Here is a 23,177-nt window from a genome sequence, read left to right as displayed (position 1 = left end):
TAACAAATACCCCCCACTATGGGTTCTTCAGAGACCAAGAGAGACACCCCCTCCCCCCAAGTGGGAGGGTTTAGAGGGTCTGGAGAGAGAGTGGTGACAGTGAGCTTGGGGTCACTATGGGCAGAAACCCAAAGACCATGCCCAACTGAAATAACCACTTAGCCCCATTGTCATTAACACAGCCCCATAGTCGCTGACATCTCAAACATCACACGCACTCTTAAAGTGTCAAAATGGAACAGCCGGTAGAGGCCATCCATCCCAGACCCCTCCTGGGACTGTCCTAGGTCACCCAGCCCCTGATACACCAGGACTTGGGCACCATGTCACTGAAAACACGTAGGAGACACTCACTCATGTGACACAGCCAGAGTGTGCACGTTACATTGATTCGTTCTTCACACCAACACCTCTCAGGCTTTTCTCTGGGGCTGGGAGACTAAAAAGTGTGTGCCTCCCCTGGGTACCCAGAGCAGCTTTGAAAATAACCTGGGCGCGGGAACCTGTTCAGAGAAAGGGTTGGCTGACTCGGTTTCCTTGCCTTCTGCGTCTTCTCTCTCTTTCACTGATGACAGCACTAGCGTGGATTCTTTTGGGATGTTTTAAATTTATCATAAGGTACCTGGACTGTGTCTGTGTGTGTGTGTGTGTGGAGGGGGGTTGAATAAAAAGGGAATTAAGTTAGAACATCAGATAAAACTAAAGGGAAGAGTCTTCGTACAGCAAAAGTACCCTGGGTTACTCTAAAAAATACACTGCGAAACGAGCAACCTCTGTTTCAAAACCGGGGACGAGCAGGGCCTGCTAATCTTCAGGGAGAAAGCGTAGGCACGGAACCGGGATTTCAAGTGTGCTATTTAAAAGCGGGCTCGGGCACTAACGTGTCCTGTTAAAGCAATTAGTAGAGAGGCTGATAAGGCAGGCGGGTGCTCAATCACAAGAAAGTACTCAGAGGGGCCAAAGTGAGTTCTTAGAAAACGCGACCAGAGCAAGGAGCTCGGGAGCGCACAGGCTCCACCCTCCGGGCCGCTGGGGGGCGCTGCCTCGCTCGCGGGGACCGTAACTCTCCCGCCGCGGGGCGGCCCAATTTGCTCTTGGTCTGCGCGGTGCAGAATCTGAGGAGTTTCCGCAGATTCTCAACCTGTGGGGAATCTGAGATGTACGTTTCCAGCCCTAAGCAGCTCGTGTCTTAAGAACTCACCCCAGCGCGCACACACACGCACGCACACACTCTTCAGATGGTTTGTCACATCTAAAATCACCCTATGATTTCCCCGATGTGCAACTCGGCGGGGTCTACAAGCTGGCCTCTGCACGAGGCGGCCCCGCGAGGTGACACTGGCGCAGCCAGCTTGGTCGCCAGGCGGGCGCCGGCCGAGCCGCCCCGCCCGCAGGGTGCCGGGCCTACCTAGCTTTTGCATGCACGCACGAAGCCTCTCTTCAAGATTGGACACTCTGCTCTGCAGTTCATCGTAGTCATAGGCGCCAATTTCCTCTTGCAGCTCGTTAAGCACTGACGTCAGATTCTGGACCTCCTCTTTAAACTGCAAAACCAATTTGGCATCGGCCTTGTACTCTTCCAACACAGGTATCAAAGGCCTAAGTTCATCCATTTTCGCTTTTATTGCCTGCAAGGTTAAAATAAGCTGGGTTCAGTGCGATGCGTGCAAAAACTTGTCACACCCTGCCTTGGCCTGGCTTCTCCCTAGGCAAGGGAGCTGTGCACACTCCCGCCTTAGTTACAGGTTTATTTATCGTCTGGTCCAAAAGAATTAGAAGATCATATTAAACAGTCTTCAGAACACCATCATATTTGGGAAAGGTCTTTATTGTCAGGTAGAATGCAACATCTTAAGGTTACATGCTTTAAGTCACATACACAAAGTTTCTTTTTTTTTTTTCTTTTTCAAAAAATGCATTGACAAGGGTTCAAAGTATTCATGAAATGCATCTACAGTCGCATGCAAAAGAGGATCGTGGATGGATTCAAGGTTCCTTAGTGAAATGGTGCTAAGTATTGGAAAAGAATAGTAAAAATGCAGGGTGCAAAAAGCTGTCTGGCCCTCTTTCATGGTTACATGGTTACATGCTTCTTCAGTCACTGCGGCATTGAAAAAACGCTTTTAAGTTAGCCCTGCAAGTAAGAAAATGAAATACCGTTGAAGAGCTACCTCACTAGCCTGCCTTAAACACATAGCCATTCATAGACAAATATTTTCACGGTCACTTAAAAAAAAAAAAATCACACTTCAGTGCTAGAGTTAGTCCAAACAAACTGCTTTGACACTTACATACATTCCCTCACAACAATTTGTTGCAATTTTAAATGCAATTAAAGCATGGCAAAAGGCAAGGGTTGCTTTTCTTCCCCCAGAGCCACAGTGCCCCAGATTTGGGGACTGGGAGAGATGGCTGTGTGGACAGTGCTTGCAAAGAGGAGCTAGCCCTGGCTGTTGAAGACCCCTCATCTTTAGAGGAATCTGCCTCTACCCCAGAGAAGGGAGTGCTGGCCTTTCAAGGAGAGACACAAACTCTTTATGGTCAGGCAGGTCAAAATCTCTTTCCAGGACAACTCCTGATGACACGGCAGAAGCAAGGACACTATGTCCATCTGCCTCCGACCACTCATTTCTCCTCCACCATGGGATCAGGCCTGCTGCTGTTTTATTTATAATATAGATCTGTAACTTCATTAGCTTGCTATTTCGTCTATAGAATGTACCACTTTTAAAAGCAAGTTCCTTCTTGCTTCATGCAGGAGCACATCAAAGGAAAACGTTAGCACTGAAAGGACAGAAGTCAGCGTCAGCAATTTCCAGTCAAGCGGGGCTGTGTAATTGACCTGTTCATTTATATCTGGGCTAGAGTTCTAATTAACATGCATGTCTACCTTAATTAAGGTGCACATAATTTCTCAATTTAATAATTTTGAAGCTGCGTTCACTCTAGATGTATATATACATATTCATACATATGTATATATAATTTTAGGTCAAACTCCGGCTTTAAGGTCCAGAGTTAGGAACACTTACCACAAAGTGAGAAAGATGTTGGTGTCTCTCTCTTTCTTCCCTGTGACTCTACAGTGAGCTGTGTCATAGCTAAATTAGGTCAGACGTGAAAAATTGCCCTGAGTGATCCCTGCTCAGAAATGGCTCTAATCAATTAAGCTAATCCTCGGCTAATGTGGTTTACCTGCAGCAGCTGTTGAACGACAGGGACCGATGATGTCCCTTCCCAGCTAATCTGTGACTTGGCTCGAGAAGCTCAGAACCCGGAACCCCTGGCCTCAGAAGCTAATAGGTGCTGGGAACCTCGGCCCAGGCCTCCCCCTTTCAGGGCGAGAGCAGGTTGCCCCTGTGTCCAAGGACAGCAAGGAGCAAGCCTTGCTGGGCTCGCACCCCACTCCACCCCCGCCCCGTCTCCTAACTGCTATTTCTGGAGGGAAAGGAAAGCCTGGAGGGAAACAAACCCAGTCTTGGAGGAGCAGAAACACACATACCTTGAACTGCCTGGCCAGATGTTGCTTATGACTCTCCTCCACCTGTTTGAACTTGGACTCCAGTCCTTTCATCTGGTTCTCCATCTTCTCCACATATTGCAAGTCCCTCTGAGTCCGCCGGTCCAGGACCTCTATGGATTGGGACATGTTTTGCACCTGTCAAAAAGGCAACAGGTTCAAGGAAGGAGCTGTGGCAGGTGCCAGCCAATCTTATCCTAATACGTGACAGTGACCTTTCCACATGGCCGACACGCTGGGAACCAGAAGCGGCCGATGCATTATTTACTAGCTAATCACCAGCTTTGGGGATTGTTAGGGCCAAGTGCTCCCCAAACGCAGCAAATTGGTCTCGTAAACATTCCCTCTGCCATCTTCCAGAGCGCGCTCTTACAGCCGGGGTGCAAAGCAGGCCAGGGGCCCCGGGTCCCCACGGGCCACGGCTCTGGGCTTGTGGCTTTGGGTGAGTTTTCCCTTCTTTTTTGGGGAGTGGCTCCTACTCGCTTTACTCAGCAGGATGAAACCAGTTAGGCAGACATAAGCGCCTGCGAAGAGGAACGGCACATGGGGCTTCCCTCACCCAGGCACAGCTTCTCTTGCCCCTTAAATTTCAATGGGTGTCTCCCCGAGAAGGTGGCCGCGAGCGTGCGCAACGAAGGAACAAGAGGCGGCTCTGCCCGATCTGGCATCGGGCCTCCCTCCCCCGCCTCGCAGGCCATCCATCACCCCCAACAATATCATAGGTAGATGACTGCTCTGCAAACATGTACACTCGGGGCCCAGAGTCAGGCATCAATCACCCAGAAAATGAAGGATCGTGTTTTACACCCTTACGGGCAGGTCTGAATTGAGTCTCGCCTCAAGATGGAACTTTAATATTCAACAGGGTTTCAGGGAGCTTACAAGAAAAACAGTTTTAGCACAGCCAGCTGCCAGTGCTTTTTATTTTCAGGAAACTGGCTTGCGATTCTGTGCAAATGCATTTGGGGCGGTGGCACGAGGCTCAGGATTGTCGCAGTGGCGTCGGAGTGCTGGCTCAGAATCGAGTCCAATCGCAAGGGAGGACGGTGCCTCCATAACCACAAATCTTCATTTCTGAGTTTCTGCTGATTTTCAAAATACTCTCCCTTTTAGGAACAAAATCATTTTGGTAGGAGGCTCAGCTTCGCTTGGTCAGTGAAAAGAAGAGACGATAGCATGGTTTTTACACCTTACTGCACCGCTCTCCCAAATAAAATAAAATAAAAAATAAAATAAAATAAATCAGCAAAAGGCTTCTCAGTAGGAAAAGACTGGCCTTGTTAATCTTGACATTTAAAAATGCCAGGAATTTTATGACATTATTTGAAAGCACCACACACAAACTGTTGAAAAATTCCAGTTGGTAGAATACAACATGTGGGTGACTTTGACTCTCTCCAATGCTTTCTCTTTGGATGTTTTATGGGAACTAAAATACATGCGCTCTATCTTCTAAAGTCTCCCTGACCCCCTCACCTGTCTTATTCTGTCACTTTGAATAACTGCAGCACCTCTTTTGAGAAAAGTTGCAATGTTTGGTTTCCTTCACCTTTCAAGGCTCAGCCCAAATGGCACCTCCTCCAGGAAGGCCTCCTTGGTGAGCTAAGCCAGAAGTGGCTGTATATGACTTGGAAACATCACCTTGTTGGCACAATGCCTGCACAGCAGTAACCTGCACACCTGTCTCAACCACCTTGTTGGACAGGAGACTCAGGGAGGGAGGGGGACTGGGCCCCCTTCACACCTGTAACCCCAGCACAGGATTCAGCCGCATGTCGCACAGGAGCACCCCTGCAGCCATGTGGCTGGGAGGAAGGGACACAAAAGGTGGTACCAGTCAAGACCCCACCCCCAGCCCAGGGGATAAGATTCCTGATTAAAGGCCGCAGGCTACAATTTGCTGAGCCAACAGGGTGGCTTTGGTCTGATCCTCTAACTGGGGGCTGCACACAGCACAATGGGCTTTTCATTTGCCAAAGAAGCAATGCTTTTAACAAATTAAAAATTTTAAATACTAAGTTTTAAATTTAGAAAACACATTTTAAAGACTCCAAGCTACTCAGCTGCCTTACAACAAAATACACAACCTCCTGGCCTACAGCTCTTCCCCTTGCTGGCCAACTGCAAAGATGACTGGGCCTGAGGTTACAGCCGTGGGATTCTCTCAGGGGAGAAGGTGGAGGTCTGTCGCCCCTTCTCTGAGCGCATCCATTCTCCTCTTACCTGTGGGCGGGTGTGTGTGTGGGTGGGTGTGTGTGCAGGCACACCGGGCCTTGAGGGAGTAACTAACTGCTAATATTTATGGAACAGTTTCAATGTTCCTGGCACGGTGTTGAGCCCGTCATGTTACTTATCTCACTGTGGGAGGTGGACGCTATTTCGAGTCTTATTTCATACCAGGGCTCAGAGACGTTAAGAAACTTGTCTGCCCTCACACAATAGCAGTCAGCCACGATTCAAAGCCTGGCCTGATCCCAAGCCCACACTTTCAAACTCAGAGCTGTGTCTTTAGAGAGCACAGAGCACAGGCCCCAGCCCGCCGGCTGCACTCTGAGGGTCCCCAGTGGTCCTCAACCCTGACCCCAGGTGCCTCCCAGGGACTCCAGGCCAGTGAAAATCAGCGCTTCTGGGTGTGGGGCCCAGGCTCTGCATGGGATGCTCGCAGGTGGAGTGTAACATGGAGCCATCACGCAGAAGTGGAACCAGATGGGATGTGCCCAGCCCCAGTGACAGAGCACGGGGTCAGACAGTGCTGGGGCCCTCCCCCCTGCTCCTGCCCTGTCCAGCCTCACCCTGCCCTGGCCCCTCAGTAAGAAAAGAGGGAAGACAGGGAGCGAAGGGGGTGATTGCCCTGCCCCTTCCTCATGCAGAATGAACTGGGCAGTGAGGCCCCTACAGCAAATGGCTTCTGTGCTCTGAAAGCAGTGCCCACAGGGTATAAACAGGGTTATACATTTTTAAGCAGTAATGCCATGGCCTATAAGCAGGCAGAAAGGAGAGCTCTAAGGGCTGCAGTCCCAGGGCTCCTAGAGCTTTCTAGAACCCTTGCTGGCTTTCTGTCACCTCCTGGGAGCTGGAGGTCCTGGTGTCAGCACCCAGCCCTGCCCCTGGCAGTCCCCAAGGCCCCTCCAAGCTCCACCTCTCTCCTCTACAGTTCTGAATAATTAAAGGCTCAATTAGGCTTTGGTCTAGTTTGGTGTTAATAAATGTCTGTGGAATCTGGTAAGCGCGTTTTGCTTTCATTCTTTTTAAATGACTTACTCAGTGGCTAAAGAACATAGAACACTCTGTCCTTTTAAGGGGAGCAGGCTCCAGGGACAAGCTGCTGCCCAGCCTCCACCCTGCTGGCCTGACCTGGCCTCCCCTCTGCCCGCCACTCCTACCTGAGGAAACAAGGTCCCTCCCATGCCCTCCTGATGGCCAGTGATGAGACGGTCTGGGAAACGGGGTCCAAGAGAGGGACCTGCTCTGCCTGCTGCTGTGCAAGGGTTTGTGGGTGAGCTGGGCTTGACCTGGGCCTCCTGCAGGCTGCTGTGGCCTTTCTGGGGGGAGGCAGCACTGGGAAGGGCCATCCTCCCAGCACAGGACCCCATCCCCCGAAGGTTCCTCTCTTGTCCCCCAACTGAGGGAAAAGCCACGGCTTTACTGCTGTGTGGGTGTGGGTGTATATGTGCGGTGTATGTGGGGCGTGTGTATGTGTTTGTGTGTATGTGAGGCGGGTGTATTTGTGTATGCAGCGTGTGTGGTGTGTGTATATGTTTGTGTGTAGGTGTGATGTGCATATCTGTGTGTGGTGTTTGGTGTGTGTGATGTGTGTATCTGTGTGTGGTGTGCGGTGTGGCCCCACTCTCTCAGGGTGTGAAGGGACGCCTCTCCTTGGGGAGGGCGATGAGTGGAACAGAAGGGCCTACCCACTTCTTCCCTCGGTAACTCCCAGGGGACCCTGACACTCAGGCTCTCCGAGAATCCAGGGTTCTTGGGGTGGGATGTGCCAGGAGCCCAGTGGGCCGTGCCACCAGGAGCAGCGACCTCTGTGGGGCAGAGGCTGCCAGGCCAGGTGGGCAGCTTGCACCTGGAGTGTGAGTGCCAGCCCTCGGCTAATTGGCTGTTTGCGTGGGATGAGTGAGTGTGCCCCTCTCTGGACCCAAATTTCCACTTCTTGAAAAAGCGTGAAAAATCTCATCAATTCACATGGTTCTTGTGAAGATTGAAAATGGGTTGGGTTGAAAATGTTTATGCGAACTGCTCAGTGCTGTTCCCACGTGGGTTACAAAGGTGACGATTTAATCTGCTTGTATACCAGGGACACCTCCACGGTGGCCAGGTCCAACCCTCAAAGGCAGGGAGAAAATCCCCTCAGGGAAAATCCAAGTGGCCGTGCATCTCTGGGTCCCAGGAAGCTGCTGGGGACAGAGCCCTGAGGACTGCAGGTGCGGGGCCTCACTGGGGAGACAGCCGTGTGGAGGAGCAGGCCCTGCAGTGACAGGGTCTATCCATCTCCTCCTGGGCCACCCTTGGGGAGTCTCCATCCATTCATCCATTCGCAAATGTTCTCAATGGGGAAGAGCGAGGCCCTGGCGCTGGGACGGACCCCGTAGGCTGGCCACGCCTTGGTATCGGTGAAGGCACACACGCCTGCGCGCACAGATGCACGCACACCCCGCACAGACTCACCTTCTCCAGTAGCTGCCTCAGCTGTTTCGTGCGGGCATCCCGCGAACACATGGTCTGCTGGGGGGCGACCACCGTGCAGATACACCTGCCCTCGCTGTCCTGGGCGGAGCTGTACACCTGCCAGCTCTCCTCAGGGTTGGTGGGCAACACCTGGAGCGGGCGGGGGATGGGGAGGGAGGAGGGAGAGAGAGTGAGACCATAGGAGGGCGCCAGGGAAGACTGTCCACGGTCAGCCCCCGGGGGAAGCATAAAGAAACGATCTAAAGACATGTTCTGACCGCAGGGAGGGAAGGGGTCCCCGAGAACAAAGACAGTCTCCAGTCAGGGTCTCCAGGGCTGGAAGGGAGTCAGACAGGCTCAGACATCTCTTTAAATTTTTTTAAATTCAAGGGATTTTTAAATTCACGGCATATTGGAGTTTTGGCATCTGACCAAATGGATTCGTTAGGTAGAGGGAGGGGCAACCACAGGCCGAAGCTGAGAGGGGAGGGAGGCAGGAAGGCCACGCTGGTTGACTCTCAGTGGGCAGTAACTGGGAAATAAGATCTCCCCCCCTTAAGGCGAGCTGTGGTGGCTGGTGCAGCCTCTCGCTGCTGCTCCCTGATGCTCGGAGATGAAGCACCCACTGTCATACCATTAATAGCTGGGATCCAACAGCCTATTAGCCCAGAGCTGGGAGGATAGGGAGCCGCGAGCCGCAAGCCCCCGCGATCTTCCCGCCTTGCCTGGCGCAGACTGCCCTAGAAAACGCCAGGCTTTCAGCTCTGCGTGAGCTGCCACCCACGAGCCATTTGGTGGATATCACCAAGTTTCGGTGACAGGCTGTGCAGGGGTCACACCCAATCTCAGTCCTGAGTTGTGCCCAAGGGCCACCAAGAAACTAGACCTGTGAGTGGCTGGTGTCCCCTTGCAGCCCAGCTCAGGTGATGGTGAGGGCCAGGTACGCAAGGCGGAGGTCTGACACACTCCCCGAGCTCAGCCCCTGCAGCCTGCCTGGGAGCCTTAGGTCACCTCGGGCTATTTTTAGTACGGGGATGGGGAGAAGTTGGGTATTGAGAAACTAGAGTGGGGATACATTTCATTTCATTCATTTCCAACCCCAGAAGCTCAGAAACCAGAGGCGGAGCAAGTCATTAAGAAGGAAACACTGCAGGCAATTCCTGAAACAGCAGGTGAGGCGGTAAGTGTCTTAGGAGGGGGTCACCAGGAGGCCTCCTCCCAGAGCTCTGTGCCCTTGACGGCAAAAAGGGAGCGGAGGAGCCTCGTGTCCTTCACCTCTCCTTTCAGCTGACGGGGAGCCGGGCCTGGGGCGCACCCCTTCCTTGGGCGCCCTGCCCAAGGCTCACGGTGGTTCCAGCTCAGCCTCACTCCAGCCTCTCAGCCAGAGTCTAAGTCAGTCCTGCCCAGAAGCTGCCCGGCGCCCGCCCCCTCCCCCAGGCCTTGAGAAAGAAAGCAGGACCCGGGGAGGGGAGCAAGAAAGGCAAGGGGGTGAGCTCCCCAGCGAGTGGCACCCAGGGGCCTAGCCCCCGCCCCTCTTCACCCTTTTCGGATGGACCTTCGGTTGGGGATGGGAAGCGAAAGGTGCCTTGGGACTTTGGGACGTGCAGGCAGGAGAGGGCACCAGCTCCCCAGCCCAGGCCTGGCCGGTCAAGTCCTGCTTTTCCAAAGTAGGGAGGGCTTCCTCCAGAGTCCTGGGCGGACCCAGCAAGGCTGGGGTTGAGCGGCCGCGTCTCCACCCCTTACTTGCTGGGTGACCTTGGACAAGTCCCCAAGTCCCTGCCTCTGTGTCCTAACCTCATCAGCGAGGGACTTGTTCTTAGTTGAAGGAGGACTCCAAGCCCGAGTCCCTGAGCTGGCATCTTCCACCTTGAGAGGGGACCAGGCACAGCAAGGAAGCGAGGACAGAGGGAGCGCGACGGGAGTGGCCAGGCTGGGGGGCGTGGGGACCAGGGTCACTACCGCAGCGCAGAGGAGCCGCCCCCTGCCCCCTGCCTGCGCCCCTGCCCCGGTGCCCGCTTCCTCGCAGCGCCTGCCCAGCCCTGGGTTGGGGGTCGGGGGGAGCCAGGGTGGGGGTACCGCGGAGGCGGGCGGCGGGCGCACTTACGCCGGTGCTGCGGTCAAGCGTCCCGCCGCTGGCCGCCGAGAGCTTGGTGGTGTTGAGGCCCACCAGCGAGGGCAGCGTCTGGGACATCCAGTTGGTGATCATGGCCATGGTGCTCAGCACAACCCCGATCTTAAGCAGCGGCACCGACATCGCGCCTCGAGTCGCCTCCTGCGCCCGCGCCGCGCCGGCGCCGGCTCCGCGCCCCGGGCAGCCTTCAGGCGGCGGGCACCGCGGCGGGCAGGGGCGCCCGGCCGTGTCCCCGCGCCCCCTCGGCCCGCCGCCGCCCGCCCGCCGCCGCCGCCGCCCCGCGCGCCCCGGCCATGGTGCGCCGCCTCCGGGCGCAGAGAGAGAGGCTGCCCGCGGCCTCCGCGCGCCCCGCCGCCGTCCGGGTGCGGTGCCGGTGCCGGTGCCGGTGCCGCCGCGTCACTCCGCGCCCTGCCGCCGCCGGGAAGGGCCTCCCGGCTCTGGCTCTGAGCGCCAAGCAGACTGCGCGCGGGGGCCGAGGCCGGGAGGCGGGGACAAGGCCGGGCGACTGCCGACGCAATCTGCCCAGAAAATGGGTGGATTTTTCCTCTCGGCTCCGGCTCCCCGCCGCCCCCTGGCTGCCGGCTGTGAGGTCTGCAAGCCTCAGTCGCTAGGAGTTGGCATGGGGCGACCCGGGAGGAAAGACAGACCACCGCCGCCTAAATCATAAAAACCCTCCCGCGCGCCCCGGCCGCGGTGCGCCGCCTCCGGGCGCAGAGAGAGAGGCTGCCCGCGGCGCAGAGCCGCTGACCGGCCGCTGCCCCCTGCCCCCAACGCCGCAGGGCTGAGCGAGGCCCGCGGACCCTTCAGAGGCCACCCTCGCCCAGGGCCCGCCCCACCCCGGCCGCTGGGGACGGAGTTCACGGGTGGCTCCAGGCTCCCAGCAGCCGGGAGAGCGGGCGCTCGGTCGGGTCCAAAGCAGCCCTCAGCGGGGTCTCCCGCCCCAGAGCTGGGGAAGGGGAACAGGGTGTAAAGGGAAAGGCCCTCCTGGGAGCCCCGGGGAGCCAGGTACTGGAAGGCCTTTGGGAGAAAGGAATTCTTCTGGTGGTTGCGGGCACCCACCAGTGTGGGCTCCTGGGTGCGGGCGTGAGGGGTGTGCAGATACGGAGCAGGAGCTGGGTGTAACCAGGTCTGGGGCTCAGGCATCCAGGCAGGGGCGCTAAAGGGGTCCTGCCCATGAGCGGTGTGGTGGTGGGGCCCTGGGTCTGTGGTTGGGGGCAGGGGTGGAGCCACAGTCGGGGTGCCCAGGCAGGGGGCAGGAGAGGCTGGCACCAGGCCCCAGCCCTGGGCGGCTTCAGCTGGAGGACAACAGTGAGTGTCCTCGGGGCCTGGGGCTGACTGGGTCAAACACCTTCATGGGGCTTATTTCTACTAACCCGGGATGAAAGGCTTTTCCTCCAGGCCTCCCATTAAGTGCTCCCAGCAATTTGGGAAGGCCCTTCCCCCATCCCCATCACTCCCTACACTCTGCCTGTGTGAAAATTAATCTCCCTTCCCGGATGGACACTGGGAGGAAGGAGCCCGCCTTCCCTAGGCCCACCTGAGATGGACACCAGCTCACTGCTCCATCCCTATTTGCAGAGGGGGCTCAGTTACAGGCCGGATGGCCTTGGCCTGAGTGCTGGGCGTGAGACCTGCCAGCTGAAGGTGTTTCTGTGATTTGTTTTCCTGATTAATACCTGGGATCTGTGGCAGCTGGCGAGTGGGAAGCCACAGATTCCAACTGTTGGGGAACGGCGCCATCTCCCAGTGCGAGCTGGTACTGCATGGTCTGCTGAGACCCAGCGGGCACCACACAGGGCCCAGGCCCAGTGCCCTCCTCTCTCTCAATGCACATTTAACACAGGTTTAGCGCCACAACCGCTCATACCACTGCCCACTGCAGAAAGGGCAGTGACCTCGTATTTTGTGGGAACCAATCCAGCCCACTCCAACCGACAGAACCCTCAGGCCGTCCATCTCAGAAGCTACAGGTATTTACTACTAAGTGAAGACGTCAGGTACAGTGGGCTGCAGACCCCAGATCAAACCCAAGACAGGGATACAGCATGCCGAACACCAGGACAGAAGTGACAGCCACACCACAGTAGCAGATTCCGGCACCTTCCATGGCCCGACACCATGTGTGAACAAACACTTCCTCACAACCAACCGAGCACGTGCGGAGAAAGGCATCTTGGAACCATCACTCTGCTCTGGGCAGACTGGGGTTGAGCCCTGCCTCTGCTACTTACTGGCGTGAGACCCTGGCCAAGGTAATTAGCCCTTCTGTGCCTCAGTTTCTCCATCTCTAAAATGGGCCTAATAATGGTAACCTACCTCTCCAGTGTTGAGGACTGAGCTGGCGCAGCAGCAGGCGGGATACCCAGTGAGGGTGCCAGTCCTTGTCATCCACACTGTGCACAAGACCAAGCATGCCCAGAGAGGACCCTCAGCCGAGTGACTGGTGCTCAAGCAAGTAGCAGAGGGGAGATTTGAAGCCACCAGGGTCCTTCCCACCTCTCACAGTTGCTTTTGGCTAAAGACCATGGACAAGAGATGAGGTGTATATAGACTTACGCATGGAGGGGGTATTATGGGACCTGGAAATACTCCCAGGTACATGCTGGGAAGGCAACACCTCAGACAGGCAGGTGCAATGGGTCTTGGTCTTGGAGAACTTCTCCTGGTCTTGGAGAACTTCTGATTTGATTTCATGTCAGGGATGGACTTGCAGTGGGTACTTGAAATTTGAAGAGTGCCACCTTGGCTGGCGTCTCACTTCTCAGAGCAGGAAATCCAGGTGGTTTTAGACACTGCGGCCGAGTGCTGCTCCAAAGAGCGGCTGGAGGACTGGCCTGGGGGCTCTCTCCCACCCTGTAGGGGACAGGCAGTGAGGGCTGGCCTGGAGATCTGAAACTCTCTATCATATCATCCTGAGCTTGCGGTCATGTTGGGGAGCCAGAAAAGGGCTTGTGGCATCCCCTAAGGGCTGCCTGAGAAGCAGCCTTTAAAAAATGTGGCTTGCAGTGGCTCGCACTGGGCTTGTCAGATGTAGCCCAAGCCTGGGAACTCTTCTGCCTCCCTGGGGACTAAGCTGACCGGGGAGGTCAAAGAATCTGAGCGCGATGGGAGAAAAAGCTGACTCACACCCACCCCGATGCCTTTAAATCCTGGTCATCTCTTCATTACTTGTCTCTGTTTACAGAGAACTGAATGGACACACAGTGTCTCCCCCCGCCCCGCCCTGCAGACAGGGACAGTGGACAGGACAGGGCTGCCCAGGGCCGTGGCCAGCACCTGCTGCTCTAAGAGGCACCTGTGCCGCTCCAGTCTGCACCCCAGCTGCCTTAACAAGCTGGGAGGGTCGAGGGGAGTTACTCCCAACTCATCTAATGCCGAGGCAGAGCCCTCCAGTGTCCACAATCTGAGATTCCACAGAAGACACACTGCTTTTAATGCATTTGAAAGGGTCATCAGGAAGCCTCAATGAGTCTAATTTGATTTAGGAGGCTACACAGCATTTCCAAATGCAAACTATGGATTGTTGAAGAATGAAGGCATTTGGATTAAACGATCCATGGCTCCAGCCAACACCAAGTGTGCCTACGGAGGGATTTAAATCCCAGTTTGTACACGGCTTCCCTTGAAGCCAGGGCTCCTTTCTGCAGCTCTGAGTAACCATATTGTACTGACTGCGCAGTGAACTGCACAATGTCCCTTTATCCTTACAGATGCCCGTGGGATGTGCGATTGCCGGCTCCCTGTCACGGTGAGGCTCAGAAAGATGACGAGACCTGTCCAAGGTCACATGATGAGCCCAGCTATTCCCAGGCCAAGCTCTAGCACATGGCCCACCTCTGCCCTTCAGACAGCATGGTGTCTCGGTCAGCTCAGCTGCTGTAACAAAAGGCCACCGGCCGGTGGCTGACAAACAATAGACGTTTATTGCTACAGTCCTGGAGGCTGGAAGGCCGAGATCCAGGTGCCGGCACGGTCATGTAGGGGTCCTCTCCTCATGAGGAGAAGGGCTGAGAGCTCCTGGAGCCCCACTGTAAGGCACTGACCTCATTCAGGAGGCAGACACTCCCAAAGGCCCACCTCTACTGCAACCACCTTTGGGGGTTAGGGTTTCAACATGAATTCTGGGGCCACACAAACATTCACACCATAGCACGTGGCCACTGTGAGGTCGCATGAATCCCGGGAGGAGCGTGACCTGCATGGCCACTGATGCCCCATCACCTGAAGGCTTCCATGGTGCACGGTACCCACCAGACACATTTCTGCCAGAACTTTCTAGGCCCTCATGGGAAGGCCGTGAGTGCCCCCTCCCTGCTGAGTGATTCTGGCCCAGGCCCGTGGTGCTGGGCCACCAGATGTGACGCACTGGACGGCCAGGTTTCCGTCCTCGTTCCAGCTCATCCCAGCCTTGACTTTGCGGGGCTCGGCCCAGGTTCACCAGCATGTGTGCAAACAAGAACGCCAACCTCCACTGCCCTGGGTTTCACAGCCCTCCTCACATCACTGGGGGAGCACCTGCTGCCTAGGGACAGGCATGTGTCGGTGCCAGAGCACAACCTACTGAAGCCCTGTGACAGCTGTGCAGCACCTGAGTGTCTCCAGTCCACAGTCTTGCTCAGGTGCAGCCAGTCCCCCTGCTCCTTGGCAAAGTGACATCCTCAAAGGACAGAGTGTGGATGCTCTTTTTCTGTTTAAAAATATGCATATTTTCCTCAAGCTATTTGCACACAGTGGGGGGGGGCAGGGAGAGGGAGGGGGAGGATGGTTGCAGAAAGAAGGGGTGGCAGAAAGAGGGGAGAGGAAGGGGCTCATGCGCTGCTCTGCCCCCTTCCACCCTGCGTTGGTCCTTTGCACGCACTGTCTCTGAGGGGAAGAACGTTCTGGGAGCAAGGAGAGCACCGGTCTGGGGCTGGGCACCTTGGGCACCCTCTCTCCAGCAGCCACAGAGAACCAACACAGGCAGTCCGACTCAAACGTCCCCTTCACCCCGCCCCCTCTGTGGCCTCTGGGTCTATGGGGGGCGGACTTGGACTTGGACTCAGACTCGGAGGCAATTGCTCCCATGCCCTTCCAGTAAGAGGATTTTCCTCCCGGCCAGCGGCCAGGCGCCTTGCAGGGCCTCCCTGCCCGATGGCATTGGGCTTGGCTGTGTGGCCTGACGTTTTTGGCCAGGGGAAGCTGAGGGGACAGCTGCCACGTCTGAGCAGAAGCCTTCAGAGCCACATGCGCTCCAGCAGAGCTGCTGCTCTCCCGATGCCACGAGGAAGCGTGTCCAGGCGGGGCCGAGAAGGCCCACGGGCCAGCCGGCCGTGGGCAGCGCCTCCCCCAGCCCCTCCCCCGGCCCCCCGCCGCTGCCCGGAAGGTTTCTTGCTGCTCCCATAACCGCCGCCTGGGGCTGGCCCCAGTCCAGACCTGAGGCCACGGGGCCCATTCTCTTAGTTGCCCAGAAGAAATGGGTCCCTTTCTGGGAGGCACTTTGAAGAGCGTGGACAGGATAATTCAGCAGGCATATGGCCCTCTGGGCTGACTTCTGGTTTCACTCCTGGTCTCAGGGCCCCACAAATGTTACCAGCTCGGCTTCCCAGGTCAGGGAACTCGCCACAACTGGCTGAGAAGCACAGGCTGCTCTCTATGAATAAGTAATTGACCTCGACATGAATAATTGATCAGCATGCAAAACAGAAAGGGGCGTCCATTATAAAAACATCTGAGAGTCAACGCTGGGGTGCCGCCGGGGATGCAGGAAACACCCAGGATGCAGCATCGGTCCTTAGCAGAGGACTTCGGTGTCTCCGATTCTAGAGCTGGAGCTCCTGCCCTAGAGCTCATGCCATCTCACACCCACCAGGACCCCCTGCCTGCTGAGCCGGACTTGGCCTCAGGACTCAGCCACCTTCGCCAAAGGCTGCTGTCTCTGGAGAAATCGCTTGATTTGAAATCCCAGGAGTTGCTCATGGAGCAACTCAATTGATGACACTCACTGAGCCCCTCTCCCCGACTGCCACTATGTTGATAGCACAAGATTCGGCCTTCGGGTGCGTGGGCGGGGCAGGGGCACCGGGACTCACATGTCCCAGAGCACGGCCGTTTGCAAATGACCGGCTCTATCTTTGAGTCCAGACTTAACACCAGCACTCTGGGGTGTTCAGTAAGTTACTTATTATATTTATAAGCACAACTCTGCACTTTCTTCCACCCTCAAACACCCAAAGCATCACTTGAAGCAGGTGGGAGGCACTTTCTTTCCAGACCCCTCCCCACCGATGCGAGCCCCTCTGCACGCTGGAGTAGTGTCTGCCTGAGGTCTGAGCTCTGGAGGGCACCTCCTGTTCTCGCTAAACCTGCAATAGCTGCAATAGCTGAGCGTCTCCGGGGTGACGCTCTTACCTGCACGGCTGGGTGTGGACCGAAGCTGGGGGTTTGGCACCCTCCTGTCTCTCACCTGGACCCTTCAATCCAGACCCTACTCTGTTACAGACCACCAGCCAGATGTTAAATGTACACAGCAGTATACGGTCCAACTTCCTATCTCCCAGATCAGAACGAGCAGAGCCCGCATCTTTCAAACACTGCTCGAGAGCAAAGGCACCGTCCCCCACTGTCACCAAGGCAGCTGTCGTGAGACTTAACCTGGGTACAGAAGAAGGGGGAGACGGTGTTAGGAAGACCTTCCCCGGACTTGGAGCTGTGAGCCAACTACAACGGTGTCCTATTCTTACTTCTCAGATCTCAGTCCCTCAGCGGGGAAGGGACTCGTCCAAGGTCACCCATCCTCAGTGGTAGGAAGGAACCACCATGCTCTGACCCCGCCAAGCACTCCTCCCCGGGCCCTGCTGTTCCCCTGCTAAAAGCCAGGTTTCAAGGTCGGCAGCAGGCGAGCATGTGGCCACACAGCTAGAGAGACACAGCTCACCGGGCGCTCGGTGCAGCCCTGCAGAGGCCGTCGGGCTCCAGCGGACGGCACCAGGCGCCTCCTTTTCACTGGTTCTCAGACATAGGAACCGTTTCACCGCTTTTCATTTTTCTCTCTTTCTTAACAAGAACATGAACTCGGGTGTCACGGGTGTCAGACAGAGCTGGAACTGCACCTGGGGTCTGTCACCTACTTCTGGGCCACTGGACAGCTTACTCTGCCTCCCCAGCCTCAGTTTCCTCATTTTGGGGATGAGGGCAACAACAGGGTTGTGAGGACTGTCATGACTTGACCCAGATAAGCGCTGGGCCGGGAGTTTGACGTGTGGTAACACAAAACATGTGAACCCTTGTTACTGGTTCTGCCCCTGGTGTAATGAGCTAAAACAAAGAGGCAGGCGTCTCCCTTCCCGTCTCCCCTCCCTGGCCGCTCCCACATGGGAGGCCTCGTGGCTGCTGGTTTCAGAGTGTGAAGAGCATGCATAGAGCATCTTTTCGGGCCGAAAATTGGCTCCTTCTCATCCCTCGGCTCTTGGCGGCCATGTATCTAATTCAGTTTAGCTGGTAATTAGTTTTGTATTACTTTACACGGTGGTGTTAATACTGATTACAGGGCCTGATAACTTTAGTAATAAATACCACCCAAAGCAGAAAATTACCTTTCTTTTTACTAGGGAAGGCTGAAGTCAGTGGGACTAGAAGCAAATTGCTGCCGGAGACAAAGCAGCTGCCTGGGGTTGAGGATTTATGGCCTAAGTGGGGTGCGCACCCCTCCCATGGACGCCAGTCGGACGCAGTTCGTGTGCTCAGGGCCAGCCCCCGGGCAGTGGCAGTGCAAACACGGAGTAAGTTCCATGTGGCCTGAACCGTCTAGTTCAGGAAGAGAGCCCCATGGCCCCCGAACCCCAGACACCCACTCCTGTCTGGGGCAGGTGGGGGCCCAGAAGCTGGGGCAGGTGGGCAGGAAGTCAGTGGTTCCTCCAGCCCAAGTTCAGAATCCAGCAGGTGACAAAATGTGCTGTTTTATTCTTGTCACATTTGCTCAGGGGTATGGGTCGGAGTCTTTTACTGCAGAAGGAACTGAGTGTGAGGATGCTGGGCACAGAGGGATTCTGAGGGGTAGCTCTGTGCTGGCTCCTCTGTGGCCCCTGCCCTATCTGCCCCAAGGGGAGGCTGGGGTTGGGTCACCTCTCTACTCAGGGTCCTAGACCCCCAAGTAGCGATTCAAACTCGGGGTCTGAGCACAGAGCGGTCACCCCGTGAAGCCTGAGGCCACACGACAACCACAGCTGGCACTCAGGAGGCTCTGTGCTCATTTACAGTTGGGACCCCGCCAGGATGTCGGGGACGTTCTGTCGTTAAGAAGGGCCGTGCCCAGCCTGGGGTTAGCCTGGCTAACGAGAAGGGCTCTGCTTCACTCGTACATCGAATTCCTCAACACACTTTACTGAGCCCGTGCTCATGCCGCCCGCCTGGCCTCGCCCGTCTCCCTGCCCCTGCTCACTGCTGGCCCCGGGTGCAAACATCGCCTGCACTGAGGCTTCTCCAGCTCCCGGGGAGAACTCCCTCCTCCCTCCACTCACACCACTTGGTTCAGACTCTCTCGTGCCTCTTAAACAAGTAATTATGGCAGGTCCTTGAGTCTCCCCACAAACTGCGTTGCCCAGATGCCAGATGGCGAGGCTTGGACTCGCTCAGCATCGTAAGCCCAGGTTTGACCATGTTAAACCCAACCAGCTGGCATCCGAGAACTGTGTGTGGAAGGAGGGACCGAGAGTGGCTGAAAGAACAGGGCTGGGGCTCGCAGTATGGAGACTTCCTCTAGAATCATCTAGTGTAACTCTCCTGCTTCCACACGGTGGAAGTCCAGGCTGAGAGGTCAAGAGCCTTTCTCAAGGTCACTGGATAGTGCCTGGTGGGACTGGGATGGCATTAAGGGCAGCTGGGCTAAAGGTCATTATTTCAGAGCTTCTGAGCCCTTTCAGGCTACCACAGAGAGGGGACATGCTTCTATCTGAATGGCAGCTGAGGTGGGCTGGGAGCTTAGGGCACTGCCGCAGTGCCACCACCCCCTGGGACAGAGAGATCAACTCCTCCCCATCCTGGCTGGGAAACTCCGTACAATGCTTCTCAAGGAGCGTGAGATGCCAGCCCTTTTATTGAAAATCACAGAACAAGACCAAGTCAACCGTCTTTCTGTCTGAGGTCAAAGTTCAACTGGGCCCACAAGCCTGGCGTGTAGTAGGCCATCGATCAATAGCTGGCATTTGATTGAGTGGCTCATTGTAAGTGAACTGTCGGGAGAACAGATGGCCAGCCATGTGCTCCGCTCCCCCGCCCGTCTGCCTGAATCCTTCCAGCAGCATTTATAACGTGCAGGTAAGATCCATACGTTTCTGACTTGCTCTCGTTTCCACAAGGGCCAGTCCATAAACACAGCAGCCCTGATCCTTGTACCCCTTGGAAGGGCCCTAAAAGTGAGGTGTGGCTGGGGGAGCTGTTTACCTAAAGTGGGAGAGGAAAAGGGTGGAGGGGAGGCAGACGCCACACAGCTCAGCTGCCAGTGCTCTGCTCTCTGTCTCCTGAAGCCCAGGGGTATTGTGCCCATTTTACAAAGGTAAGGAGTGTTGCTCGAGATACCCTGTGCTGGGGCGTCCTAGGGTCGAACCACTTTGGGATCAAGAAAGCAAGATTCTTGGGCATGGATGTCCCCACGTAAATCTCTGATTCAAAGCATCCCAGCCCTGCACCCACACCCACTCCTAGGCCCTAGAGGTCACTGTTAAAGGTGAGAGGAACCTGGCCCAACCCTGACACGGTCCCCCTGGGTGGGAACAGTGCAGCCGGGATCTCTGGAGCTGGTGGCCGAGGCAGCTACTCTCTGATCCCTTCTTGGACTTGAAATGCCTGCAGCAGTTTCAGCCAGCCCTTGCTCTAAAATCCAACCACAATCAAGAATAATGGGCCTATGATGGAAGATTCCCAAGGCAGAACCTCAGGGGCAGGCCCAGGGAGCTGGGGCCATCCTCGCGGGTGGGTGGTGCCTCCTGGCTGGCTGCGCTGAGGGACAGTCCCCTGAGAGACCCCACAGGTCATATTCAGAAAGAGGAACCTTCCCCACAGGTCATATTCAGAAAGAGGAACCTTGCAAGGAAAACACCATTTCTCATCCTGGCCAAGGGGAGGGCTGCGGGCCAGGGAGCTGTCCGGGGTCCTGAAGGGACGGTGGGATGCGGGGTGAGGCTGCAGGTGTGGGGGGGGCCTGGCTGAGGTACAGAGGGCTGGCAAACACTCGAACCGCCGAGACAAAGCTTTCAACTGAAGTTGAAACCAAAAGTTTTCCCCAAGAACAGGGGATCTGTACAAAGACGCAAGGAGGGGAAACCGATGGAGGACAACATGCTGAGGTCTGAGAAGAGGGCTTCGAGGACCTGGAAGTGAGAAGGCCGCAAGGCTGGGGGGGCTCAGGGCAGCCACTCCCAGAGCCACCCAGAGCCAGCCAGCTCATCCCTGCGATGTCTAAATAAGGCACATGCCTGTGTGTGCTCCTGTCCGTGGGTGTGAGTGTGTGTGAGTGCACGTGCACATGTGCACACGTGCACCTGTCCGCCCACGGCGTTCAGCCCACCCCTCGGCCAGGCTTTGTCCGCTGCAGGGAGACTTCTCTCCAGGAGACTTCTCTCCAGCACCAGCTTGACCCTCTCCAGGGGGCCCGGCCAGTTGTCTGGGGCCTCTGAGGGTAAGAGGGGCCACAAAGCCCTCCAGTGCTGGGGTTGAGGCTACACTTGTGGGCAGAGCCAGGGAGCAGGCAAGGGCTTCAGGCAAAACCAGGGGAGCCGTTCCAGAGCTTTCTCTCCTGTGACCCACCTTTAACACTCTCTTCTCTCTTTTGTTTTGTCTTTTGTTCTGAGAGGAAGGGAAGCCGAGAGGGAGGGAGGGATGGGGCAGCTGGGGCTCAGGGCCTTAGGGCGAAGGTGCTGGCTGCCCACCCATCTCCTGGACTTGCCACTCCAAAGGGCCAGCGCCTCAGCTCAGAGTGTGGCACAGTGGCACCATCCAAAGGGCATTTTAATGTCACTGCCAAGCAGCCTGGCTCCTGAAGCTAGCAGGCTCTTCCCAGCACCCTGGTGCCAGAGCAACACTGCCAGCACGGTGCTCACAGACAGCTCTCCTCCTGCCAGACCTACCAGCTCCGAAATGCATCTTTAAAAATGGAGAACACCAGCCGGAGACGGGCTCTCTGTGGATACATTGTTTGGGGGATGGCAAGCCCACTTGGAATGCCCAGCGGCCCCCCACCCCCACTCACACGCGCCTTGCAACACACACTTCCTGCCGAGCATGTGGCCACAACCCCCCCCCCCCCAGCCCTCCACATGGAGCCCACCAGGCACCCCAGCCCAGCACACACCGCCTGCCCTTCCCGGGTCTGGTCTTAGAGGCACAATCACCACCACAGGCTTGGGGAGCCCCAAGGGCAGCGTTGTAACCAAAGGCAGGGATGCTCCAGAGGAGCGGAGTGTGTGTGTTTGGGGGGGGGGGGGTTAGGTCAGCTCTGCCTCTGCAAATGCCAGAGGCTCTGACATCCAGCTTCGCCTCCCACCAGATAATAGCAAATGACCCCCCTCACGCTGACCTCTGAACTTCTCAGCAGGGAGTGGGGCCCCCACTGTGCACCCAGCTGGGCCAGGGCTGCGGTCCCGGGAACCTCGGGAGAGCCTCGGTCAGCCTGCAGCCCTCCCTCCACCCCGAGCGCGGCCGGGCGGGAGGCGCCTGCTGCGCGGAGCTGCTCCCCGACTTCGCCGGGCTCCCGGGGGGTGCGCGGGCGGGCGCCTCGCGTGCGGGGAGGAAAATGGCGTTGGATGCACGTACTTGAGTGAGTTCGGTGCCCATCAGGATGAGGAACAGGAGGCTCAGGAGCTTCCGGGCCGGTTGCATGTCTCGCCGCCACCGCCGACGTCCTGGCGCGCAGGAGCCTGGTGCCCGCCGGCCGCCGCTGCGTGGCCCTGGACGCGCTGCCGGCTGTGCTGGCTCCGCCGCGGCGCCCGGCCGTGTCCCCGCGCCTTCAGCACCCCGAGCCGGCGGCGCGCGGGTTCTGCTGCGCGGAGCGGCCGCTCTGCATATTGATCGGAGCGGGCTCGGCGGCCCGGGCGGGCGGGGCGGGGCGGGCCGGCGGGCGGGGCGGGCGGGGCGGCGGCTCCTCGGCCCCTCCCCCGGCGGCTCGGGGCGCCCGGCTGGGAGGCGCGGCGCGGCGGCGGTGCCAAAAGTTTGCAGGGAAGGGGCGGGGGCGCGTGGCGCAGAGGGACCCGGGCGCCACGCTCGCCGCGGGAGTGGGGAGGGCGGCGGCCGGCGGCCGGCGGGGAAGCAGGCTGGGACAGGATGTGACATCAAAAAGGCGGGGGAATTCAACTCGGAAAGAAACTCCGTGCGGATGGGGCGCAGCTGCGGGGGGTGAGGGTGGGGGCTCCAGGCCCCTGGGATTTGGGATCCAGACGCCAGGGCGGCCAACGCCTGGGACCCGGGCCCTCCAGGTGCAAGGAGTGGACCGCACAGTGCAGAGGGGCCAGCGGCAGCTGGGGTGCTGGCCTAGGGTGAAAGGGCCTGCATCCCTCGGAGGCTGGAACAGAAAAGCAGAGCATGCCCTCAGAGGCCGCCTTTGCTGAGAGCCACTGAGGCTCTGACCCAGGAAGGATGCTCCAGGCCCCTGGCGGCGGATGGGCCAATGGGCAGATGGGCGCAGAGCGAGCAGGCAGGTCATCTGGCCCAGACAGGGCTGTTTCCTGCCCTCTTGGGGTGGGAACGGGCATTTTGAAAGGGAGCTTCGGTCCCACGCAGGGTGCATGGGCGAGGGCCTGTCCTTGTGTTCCTGGCTTGTGTGCGCACAGGGGGGTGGGAATGCACAGGCATGTAGGGGTCCCTGTGGATCTGCTTTGGGTTGTT

General features: G+C 57.2%; 1 protein-coding gene across 7 annotated transcripts in view; it reads right to left on the bottom strand.

Annotated features, from left to right (window-relative positions):
- Nucleotides 1-22,387, bottom strand: part of OLFM1 (olfactomedin 1) — a 32,523-nt gene extending 10,136 nt beyond the window's left edge. The window contains exons 1-5 of one of the 7 annotated variants that reach the window (XM_081152030.1): nucleotides 10,721-10,764; nucleotides 10,299-10,492; nucleotides 8,195-8,344; nucleotides 3,503-3,658; nucleotides 1,409-1,628 (exon numbers count right to left, since the gene is read on the bottom strand). In XM_081152030.1, coding sequence (XP_081008156.1) covers nucleotides 1,409-1,628; nucleotides 3,503-3,658; nucleotides 8,195-8,344; nucleotides 10,299-10,448 — 676 coding nt within the window. In that variant the 5' untranslated portion in view covers nucleotides 10,449-10,492; nucleotides 10,721-10,764. Of the gene's footprint in view, nucleotides 1-1,408; nucleotides 1,629-1,810; nucleotides 2,135-3,502; nucleotides 3,659-8,194; nucleotides 8,345-10,298; nucleotides 10,548-10,717; nucleotides 10,793-22,109 lie in introns of those variants that run through there. The other 6 variants (XM_081152034.1, XM_081152035.1, XM_081152032.1 and 3 more) reach the window with 6 other exon arrangements.
- Nucleotides 22,388-23,177: the final 790 nt, after the last annotated feature.

This window comes from Miniopterus schreibersii (genome assembly GCF_964146895.1).
Source record: "Miniopterus schreibersii genome assembly, chromosome: 11".
Taxonomy (NCBI): Eukaryota; Metazoa; Chordata; class Mammalia; order Chiroptera; family Miniopteridae; genus Miniopterus; species Miniopterus schreibersii.
This window is presented reverse-complemented; position numbering and strand designations above follow the sequence as displayed.